This window comes from Suillus fuscotomentosus (genome assembly GCF_016647785.1).
Source record: "Suillus fuscotomentosus strain FC203 chromosome Unknown F5891scaffold_12, whole genome shotgun sequence".
In the NCBI taxonomy this organism is placed as follows: Eukaryota; Fungi; Basidiomycota; class Agaricomycetes; order Boletales; family Suillaceae; genus Suillus; species Suillus fuscotomentosus.
The window spans coordinates 39,277-49,232 of record NW_024539524.1 but is presented as its reverse complement, the minus strand read 5'-3'; the positions used below and the strand labels follow the sequence as shown (position 1 = coordinate 49,232).

General features: G+C 50.3%; 2 protein-coding genes across 2 annotated transcripts; one reads left to right on the top strand and one right to left on the bottom strand.

Annotated features, from left to right (window-relative positions):
- Positions 1 to 60: 60 nt before the first annotated feature.
- F5891DRAFT_1141560 (amidase signature domain-containing protein) lies at positions 61 to 2,687 on the top strand (the record flags this gene model as incomplete). The annotated part of the gene is made up of 11 exons (XM_041364911.1): positions 61 to 258; positions 322 to 676; positions 773 to 962; positions 1,016 to 1,117; positions 1,175 to 1,343; positions 1,397 to 1,488; positions 1,540 to 1,916; positions 1,975 to 2,105; positions 2,153 to 2,316; positions 2,372 to 2,398; positions 2,455 to 2,687. The coding sequence occupies exons 2-11, from the start codon at positions 494 to 496 to the stop codon at positions 2,685 to 2,687; spliced, it is 1,668 nt and encodes a 555-aa protein (XP_041229075.1). The 5' UTR covers positions 61 to 258; positions 322 to 493.
- A 1,276-nt stretch (positions 2,688 to 3,963) lies between these two features.
- F5891DRAFT_923828 (uncharacterized protein) lies at positions 3,964 to 4,584 on the bottom strand (the record flags this gene model as incomplete). Its single annotated transcript, XM_041373838.1, has 2 exons — positions 3,964 to 4,400; positions 4,485 to 4,584. Coding segments are annotated over 2 exons (537 nt in total), but the record flags the coding sequence as incomplete, so codon positions are not given.
- Between the last annotated feature and the right edge of the window lie 5,372 nt (positions 4,585 to 9,956).

Sequence of the window (9,956 nt, the reverse complement as noted above, 5' to 3'; positions counted from 1 at the left end):
AAACTTGAAGCTGTGCACCGCTCCGCTGCTGGAAGTCGATTATGTACTATATAATTTCCTTTTTGAAACTCATCTCTGCATGTCGAGTTCCCCGCTCTCGATAACTAATACCGAACAATTTATCAGCTTCTCCTATGACGGACAGAGCATGTGCGGGCGTGATCTAGTGATGGTACAAAAACTCGACCTCGACCTAAGCAAATAAGCCTTTCATTGGCACCAAGCCAGAAAGTGATACGTCGAGATATCCTTCCCCAGGTGCGCATGATCAATGGTTGCTATCTCTGCTAATTTTGAATGTCTAACAAGGACCACATGCAGGTCTGCTCAGTCGTGGGAGAAGTCAACCTTGTCTCAACGTCTTGCTTGTCACCGTTATCGCTCAAGTGACCTCTGAGAAATGCTCCGCTCGGGGGTACTTGAACCAAGCTCATCTCGTCGCTTACTTACGTGCTGACCTTCTGCTTTCTCATATTCCCCTTTGCACGCAAAAATGGGTGCAAAACTACTTACCTTCTTCTGGGCATGGCTAGCGCTTGGCCAGTCCTTATACATATCCCGACCGGTAGTTTCCGCGTCAATCACGACGCCTCTACCCGATCTTTACGAGGCATCTGTGATTGAACTTCAAGCGGGCCTTACTTCGGGGCAGTTCACGAGTATTGACCTGATTAAGGTCCGTAAGCATGCTAGCCGCAGTCTTGCATATCATAAATCGCCTGCAGTGATACTAATGGAGTTATGGACATGGTTGTACAATTTGATTTGACAGGCATATTTCGCCCGCATCGAAGAAGTTAATTTGCAAGGGCCGGTGCTTCGTGCTGTGATTGAAACAAATCCGTCTGCGCTCCAGGAAGCTGCGGTGCTGGATTTTGAGCGCCTTACCTACGGACCACGGAGTGCGCTCCATGGGATCCCCGTGCTTGTGAAGGATAATATTGCGACTGTAGCATTTGAAGGTGTGTTTCAATGATGTGGAGTGGAAAGTCAATGGTCATAGTGACACACGAAGGAATGAACACAACTGCGGGGTCATATAGCTTGTTGAACTCTGTGGTTCCGGACGATGCAGGTGTAGTGAAGCGATTACGCGAGGCAGGGGCCATTATTCTCGGTGCGTTTCCTGAAGGCGCAGTATGATATCAGAATTCAACACAGTATGCCACTGCAGGTAAGGCAAACCTGTCCGAGTGGGCACACTTCCGTGGAAACATCGCCTCTGGATGGTCAGGACGTGGAGGGCAATGCACGAATGCATATTACCCAAACGCCGACCCGTGTGGTTCGTCGGCTGGTTCTGGTGTCTCTGCATCTATTGGCCTGACTGCCGTCGCTCTTGGGTTCGCTCCAGTTCACTCTCTTACACTTGCACTTTAACTGATATCAGAGACAGGACAGAGACAGACGGAAGTATCACATGTCCGGCGAATCAAAATAATGTGGTAGGCATCAAGCCCACCGTGGGATTGACATCCCGTGCTGGGGGTAAGTTTTGTCTTGCCCCATCTCTTATCAGGTTCACAAACCTATCTCCAGTTATACCGATCTCCGAGCACCAAGACACAGTGGGTCCGCTCACTCGCTCCGTCACAGATGCCGCCATTGTCCTTTCCATCATCGCTGGCCCAGACCCTAATGACAACTTTACGCTGGCACAGCCAATGCCCGTCCCTGACTACCTCATGGCACTCAGTAACACATCGCTTGTTGGCAAGCGCATTGGAGTGCCGCGCGCAGTCTTCTTGAATGACAGCTTGACTGGCAATGATCCATACGTGAACCAAATATTCGAGCAGGCACTGGAGACGCTACAGATTCTGGGCGCGACAATTGTAGACCCCGCTGATTTGCCTTCGGCGTATGAGATCTATGAGTCTAATAATGAGACCGTTGTACTGGATGTTGACTTCAAGGTATTTGAGCACATTTGAAGCATTCAAAAAATTTGGTGCTAACACTTCAATTTGGCAGGTCCAACTTAATGCCTGGTTTGGCAGTCTTGTCGCAAACCCATCAGGCGTGGCTTCGCTTGAGGACTTAATCATGTTCGACAACAGCAATCCGACGCTTGAGGAGCCCGCCGGATATACGGACCAGTCTATGTGGGTACCCTTCAAGAACGCCGTCATACTCGCTGAAATTGCTGCAGTTTGATCGAATCACAAGCGACTACTGGTTTCAATGCATCTTATTACCAATCTCTCGCGTTTGACAAGGAACTTGGCGCCACTAATGGTATTGATGCTGCCCTGAAGATGTATGCTCTCGACGCTCTGGTGCTCCCTGCACCAGGTTATACGACTGTCCCTGCAGGTTCGTATTGAAAATATGTTTTTCATACATGGACTCAGACGCGGTACTCTCGCAGCCATCGCAGGATATCCGATTATCACAGGTAAGTGATCTCTTCAATGTCTAACTATCTGAGTGGCTAATGCTCCCGACGCTAAGTACCTTTGGGTTTCTATCCAGAGAATGTTACAATTGGCAGTGCTGGGCCCGAGACTGTGTATCCGGCTCCAGGCGTCCCTATTGGACTTTCGTTCCTTGGAACAGCATGGAGCGAGTATAGCCTTATCAGTTTTGCATATGCCTACGAACAGAAGACACAAACAAGGCTTCAAAGGAAAGCCTACGCTGCGGCAATTCCGACAACACAGTTGGAGGATGTGATAGGGCAGTAGTTGCCATAACTGTGCCTTGAGATGGGTTCACTGTTTACCAAACTTCTCCCTTAGTTGTATAGATGTGGAATACAAACCACAAGTTCTTGGTTTGCCCTGTTCGAAGGCGGGTTGCCAGTCCAACAACACGGAAGACTGCGTGTGAAAATGTTAAGACATCATACTATTCCAACAGCTGCCTTGGCGTAATGTGTTGGGCTGAGCTCATTGACATTACCCGCCCCAGTTGGTTTAACACAGTGAGCAATGCAACAAACAACACATTTCTTGAATGGTCCCACAACCTCTTTTCGGTAAAGCTGGAGAGTCGTCAGACAAGTCAATACAACCCCCTGCTAATTGTAATTTGGTACACAAGTTCTCTGCATTCAACAAGTTCAAATAAACTGCGCTTCTATATTGCCGCCTCTAATGCCTCTGACTCGCGGCACTGGATTGTTAAGATTGACTGCACCTCACAAACTGACATCGCCATTGCCGAGGACGACACTGACTAGTATAGCGGTAAGCAAATGAGCTCAAGATGCTGGAGGATGGTAACAAGGGATCTGGCAGGCTTGGTAAGGCATACATAATCTTTGGTACCACTCTATGCTTCAAAATAACTGCACCAAGACAAAATGTTTCAATGGTACCAGATGGCCCTTCAATTAGTGTTGCCTGTGGCACCACCTGATGTTCCCACGTATCTAAGCTAATTAGACATGACAGCTGGGCGTGATGGCAGGTCTTATTCAACTGGCAATTAGCTGTAGCCACCCAAATGAATAACTATTCAATACTTCAAAGCCTTTGAGTGTAGCAAATACTTACTGCTAGCGTAGGGGGGTAGTATAGAGCCTCGGCATCTTCGGCAACCTGCTCCCGGTGTGCCTGGGAGTTATTTTAATGTATCCGTCCATTAATAGAAATACCGCCGGCAGCCAAAGAGCCACATCACCGCCGAGCTCGCTGTGCGAGACAGCGAGCTCAAGTATCTCGCCACCACATTCATCAATTGAAGCCGGGTTTTTTTAAACAGGTAGTATACAATGTAAGTAATGATTATCTACCATCATGCATCTCCAGCAACCTGCAGGATGGCTTCCAGGACGCGAGAGTCCTCCTCCCCATCTGCATCAGCAATCTCCTCTTCCTCAAGGTCCTGCAGCACCTCATCCTCGCCCTCCTCCATCATAGTGGGGCCCACAGGAAGGAGCTTCGCAGGAATGCACATGGCAGCTGCACTCGCAGCTGCACCAGGACCTTCCTCGACACTTTCACCTGGTGTGATTGATCCTGTAAAGCCTGGCAATGTGTTGATTTCGTGCAGGCGGCGGAGGTGGTATGATGTAAATCTAGCGTGTATGTTCCAGTGTACTCCAACTTGATGGGTGAGGGCAGGATGCATCGACTGAAGCTGCTTCTGGCACTCAGTCAAGTAAAGTTCTTCATCACGCAAGTAGGTGGCCATGCGACAGATCTCGACATTGAGGTGCTGTATTTTCTCGCTAGCCCGACGCATCTTGAAGTACGTATCCATCATATGTTGACCTGTAGGAGTGGCCCAAGGGCAGTGTGAAATGTCTTGGTGTGCATCTCGCAGAAGGTCGAAGTCTGCAACAAAGGCATACTTGACAACATCTTCCCATGACAGAGTAGCTCGTGGGGGAGAAACAGCGCATGCTGCTGTATTGTACTTGTCGAGAGCTGTGTGGATTGTGGCTGAACGCACTTGCAAAGCCTTGCCAATGTGTTTCTGAAGCTTGTAACCTGGTAGGAAATCAGCAAGATTCAAGCGAACACATTTAGACTAACCTGTTCCCGCTCGATTCATCTTTGAGAGCTCAAAAATTCGGGCGACAACCAAACCTTCCAGGTTATCGAGTGCACGTTGCAACTTGTGATTGGCAACTAGACGACCAGCATCTCTCCATTCCGGTGTAGAAACAACAATACAATGAGGAACAAGGATGCTCCTAACTGTATCTATAAAATGTTGTGAGGTCGCGCGTTACCTAGTCTGCTATTCTTGAGGAGACAAGTGCGTTCGACCCTAGGGGAAGCGAGTGCTGCGAAGATCTAGAGGTACGCGCTTCAGCGAAGCGTGAGAAAGCGCAAGTGCGCGCAAGGTACGAAGGCGCGGGAACGCGCGCGCGTATTAGCGCGAAGCGCGGGAAAGCGCGCGCGCGTAAGCGGAAATAAAAGAGACTAAGCTTAAGTGATGATATAAAGCAATATAAGAAAAGATAGATGCAAAGTGTAGACCAATAGACTTCTACTATGTACTGCTAAGTAAATAGTGGGTGATAACTAGTAAGTTCAAGGGAAAAGTAAGGTGTGAAAGGTAAATCAGTAATAGTATGTACTGCTGGCGCTTATATAGCGCGCCTAAGCGCGGTCATGCGGAGCCGAAGCGCTACCGAGTAGGTATGTAAAGATATATATAAGTGAGAATTCATGATAAAAATAAAGGTGGAATGATATGCTAATAAAAGAAATGGAAATATACGCACTAGAGGGCTTGGTGGACAGTGGATGGATGCTTCTGGATGGCTGGCGCTATAGGGCGCGCAAGCGCGGGAACGCGCGCGCGCGTATACATCGCGAAGCGCAGGAATGGTGCGCGCATGGCGCGCATTGCGCGGGAAAGCTGCGCCTCATATAGGAATTGCTGTGGACAGTACACAGAGTGGTGCTGCGAGTTGGTGCTGTATACTCCCTTAGTGGAAACTGCCATATCACGCCATGAGAGGCATGAGTCTCTACATCTCCCAGGGACTTTAAATTCTGAGTGTCCCCACTCAGCGCGCGTGTGGTGAGGATGTCGAGTGATAGTATGCGTGTGCGATGCATGTACAATGCTTGGGTTGTTGGGCGATGAATGCGCGAGTGCAGGAATTATTGCGCGAGGTGCAAAGCGCGGGAAGGCGCAGGTGCGCGTAAGGTGCGAAGGCGTGGGAAGTTGCGCGCATGGCGCGCGCGAGGCGCGAGAATGTGCGCGCACTATGCGTGAAGGCGCGGGAATGAAGCGTAGCATGGCGAATTGCAAGGGTGACTCTGGTGTGAATAGTGTTCCCTGGGTGTGAGGCGATGATGTGAGAGTGATATGGATGTGGCGCGCATATGGCATAAAGCGCGAGAAAGTGCGCGCGCGCAAGGCGCGAGAAAGCGCATGAGTGTCGCATGTGTTGTATTGTGCGTATGATGCGAAGTGGTGCGGTCCAAGAGCGATCCAATCCAAGTCCAAACCAAGTCCTGCTAGGCGCGCTAAATATTAGGTGGTAAGGTTTGAACAGTGTGAGTAAAACTATATGTGAAAATGCGAAGGAAAAAATGGTAAACTTTGCGGATGTCCTATCCGACTTGTCTTCTTCGTGCGGCTGTCGACATCTACACCTTCCTATGAGCGAGGCGCAGGAAGCGCGCATGTGTGCGCGCGCGAGGCGTATGGGCGCGTGAATATTGCGCGCGTATGTGCGCGTGAGCGTGGGAAGACTGCGCGCATATGTGCGCGTTCTAAGGTAAAAAGGAGCATGGTGCCGCGTCATGCATGCGAAGAGAAAATATACTATTGAGCTAGGCGGGCACGTTCTATGATTGTTTTTCTTCTATGTTCTTCTAAGTGATTCCTATATGCATATATATCAGCGAGTTATTAGTTCTTTGGATGGCGTTATAATGAGAGAAAATAAAATGAAAGAGCGCTGGATGAAACCCAGGGTAAAACGAATGGTATCCTATGAAACAGCGATGCTATATGTTGTTCTTTCATGCGCGGCTGAGGCGCTTGATCCTCCTCCTTGAGCGCGTGCGAGTGCGCGTGACTAGCGCGCTTCGCGTCTCTTGCGAGCTGACGCTTTACCCAAGGTAGGGTTGGAATGAGCGAGGCTGGCGCGCTTGGGGGGGGGCTTGTAACTGGCAGAATGAATTCCTGCACAACGCGCTGCAGGTTGAAGGCGCGCCAATGGGAGGCGCTGCAAGGGGTGTAGGGGCGCCCTACAAGCTGATAGGATGCGCGCGATGTGCGCGCCTTGGTGCGATTTCGCGCGAATTTAATTATATTGGCCGAACACGCGAGGAACGGCCATTTCTCTGCAAATGCATTAGCGAGAGACATGTATAGTGAAGAATTAGGCGCAAATGTTGCGCCAATGGGCTGTAAGGGTGGTATATCAAGGCGCAATAGGCGCATAGGTGAAGGAGAATAGTGCGCATCAAGGCGCGCAGGAATGAAATTGACATGGTAAGCAAAAGCGCGCAGAATGTGAATAAATGTGGGAAGTGCAAAGTTAAAGATGATGATAGGGGAGTTAGGCGCATATGTATGTGTCAGGCGCGCGCCTAAGTCGCGCCTGGATGGCTGATTGAAATATACTTTGTGTTGAATGATAGAAATGCGGTTTAGAAGGGGAGAAGCGATAGAAATGCGGTAGCGTGAAAACTCTGCTAAAATTATGAGTGCGCGAGGCGCGGGAATGCGCGCGCATATTGCGCGATGCGTGTGATCATGGCGCGTGAATAAGGGGTGGTGCAAAGATGAAGTTACAGTGTTTGGAAGCGTCATATAGCTCCTTAAGAGCTTTAAACATGAAAGAGACAGAAAATGCGAAATGAGACGAGGGTAAATATACAATACCTCTAGGCGCGCGCATTGCGCGTCCTCAGGCGCAATATGGTGCGCCTGAGTCGCGCCAGGGTCGCCTGAGACATGCTCTGCTTGGTGGTTGGGCAGCGTGATGCACGGATGCTTTACCGGCATGCGATAGTCACTGGAAGCAAAAAGCGCGATGTGTGCGTGATCGTGAGTGACATCTGGAATTTCCAGAGACAAACTCTGGTTGATGCAAGGTGTGACTTGAGCCTCTGATGCGATAGGAGGCTCCTCTATAGGCGCACTAAGGCGCAATTGATGTTTAGGGTCATCCCTGACCTCTAATGATGCGAGTGGTGATAGCGGTGATGGCGATGGTGCGATTGGCGAGGTTTCTTCCGTAAGCGATGCAATAGCGAGGGGCGAGCATGTTTCTAGTGGTGCGTTAGTGTGCAATGGATGTTTAGAGTCATCCCTGACTTCTGGCGATATGATAGCGATGGGCGCGCGCGATGCGATAGCGATAGGCGCGCGTGTTTCAACTGGCGCGTTAGTGTGCAATAGATGATTAGAGTCATCCCTGACTTCTGATGCGATTGATGGTGATGGAGATGATGCGGATTGTGAAGGAGATGATGCTGCTGAGGATGATAGTGAAGAGGCGCCTGCAGCGCGCTTTGCGAGCGCGCGTTCGAGTTCGTGATCTAAAGTAATGCAGTCTGATATAGCTTTGCATGCTGGCGCAGTTGATGCTTGAGGTGCGCGTGAATCGCGCGTAGGCGCGGGAAAGGCGCGCGCGCGAGGCACGTGAATAGGAACTGGTGGCTTTCTGTCAAGTACAACATCTGAGGGTGCGCGATAGAAGAGTCCAGCTGTTGCATTAGTGCTAATGGTCGTATCCTGCGTTGCGCGACGCGCGTGGTAGCGATCTTTGTACTTAGCTACCTTAGCTTGCACTGGTGTGCTTGGCGCTACCACAGGTGCGCTAACTGGTGCGCTTACTGGTGCGCTTGGCGCGGGAAAAGCGCGCGCAGGTAATAGGAACTGCGCAGCTGCGAAGATGTCCATGAATGGGTATGGGTCGTATGGATGGTGGTCAGGGAACTTGATCATAAGGCGCAAGCGAATTTGCGCCTGAGCATCGCTAGGGATTCCTTCCATGAATAGGTGGTCGCGTTCGGCCTTTCCAATACGGTCTTCATCCATGAGTGGCTGCATAACCTTCCTGAATGCGCGCAGGTAATTGCTGAGTTCTGTGCAAGAGGTCATTGGTTTGTTAGCGTATTCGCGCGCGATAGCGCGCAAGTCCGCGAGCGCGTAGCGTCTTTTACCATCCCATCCAGGATACATTACCTTCACTTCTGTCATGAATGCTTCATAATCACTTACTGCCGCTTCTGGCATACCTCCCCATAGTTCTCGATCGTCGCGCTCAAGGTAGCGGATAATACCTTTAATGCGGTCGTGTCCTTGGAGTCCTGCTTCATCAGCAAGCTGCTCATATGCGTCAATAAATTCGGCGAGGTTGTCTGTAGTGCCGTCGAACTTGGGCGCGTTTGCTGTGCCGCGGATGGGCAATCTATAAGGCATTGAGGCGTGCGAAGGCGCATGCGCACGCGAGGCGTATAGGTGCGCGCGTAAGGCGCACAGGGGTGGGAAAGCGTGCGCGCAAGGCGCGAGAATGCGTGACTAGAAATTGGTTAGCTTTTGAATATGCAAAGAGATTGACCTTTATGCGTTAAATAGTGTGAAGTGCGAGAAAGGTGCGCGCGCGAGGCGCACAGGCGTGGGAATATTGCGCGCGCGCAAGGCGCGAGAATGCGTGACTAGAAAATGATTAGCTTTTGAAATGCAAAGATATTGACCTGTATGCGCGAAATGCGCGGAACTAGATCTTGCTGACTGCTCCCCTCGCGGTGGGCTCCAGTTGTAGAAACAACAATACAATGAGGAACAAGGATGCTCCTAACTGTATCTATAAAATGTTGTGAGGTCGCGCGTTACCTAGTCTGCTATTCTTGAGGAGACAAGTGCGTTCGACCCTAGGGGAAGCGAGTGCTGCGAAGATCTAGAGGTACGCGCTTCAGCGAAGCGTGAGAAAGCGCAAGTGCGCGCAAGGTACGAAGGCGCGGGAACGCGCGCGCGTATTAGCGCGAAGCGCGGGAAAGCGCGCGCGCGTAAGCGGAAATAAAAGAGACTAAGCTTAAGTGATGATATAAAGCAATATAAGAAAAGATAGATGCAAAGTGTAGACCAATAGACTTCTACTATGTACTGCTAAGTAAATAGTGGGTGATAACTAGTAAGTTCAAGGGAAAAGTAAGGTGTGAAAGGTAAATCAGTAATAGTATGTACTGCTGGCGCTTATATAGCGCGCCTAAGCGCGGTCATGCGGAGCCGAAGCGCTACCGAGTAGGTATGTAAAGATATATATAAGTGAGAATTCATGATAAAAATAAAGGTGGAATGATATGCTAATAAAAGAAATGGAAATATACGCACTAGAGGGCTTGGTGGACAGTGGATGGATGCTTCTGGATGGCTGGCGCTATAGGGCGCGCAAGCGCGGGAACGCGCGCGCGCGTATACATCGCGAAGCGCAGGAATGGTGCGCGCATGGCGCGCATTGCGCGGGAAAGCTGCGCCTCATATAGGAATTGCTGTGGACAGTACACAGAGTGGTGCTGCGAGTTGGT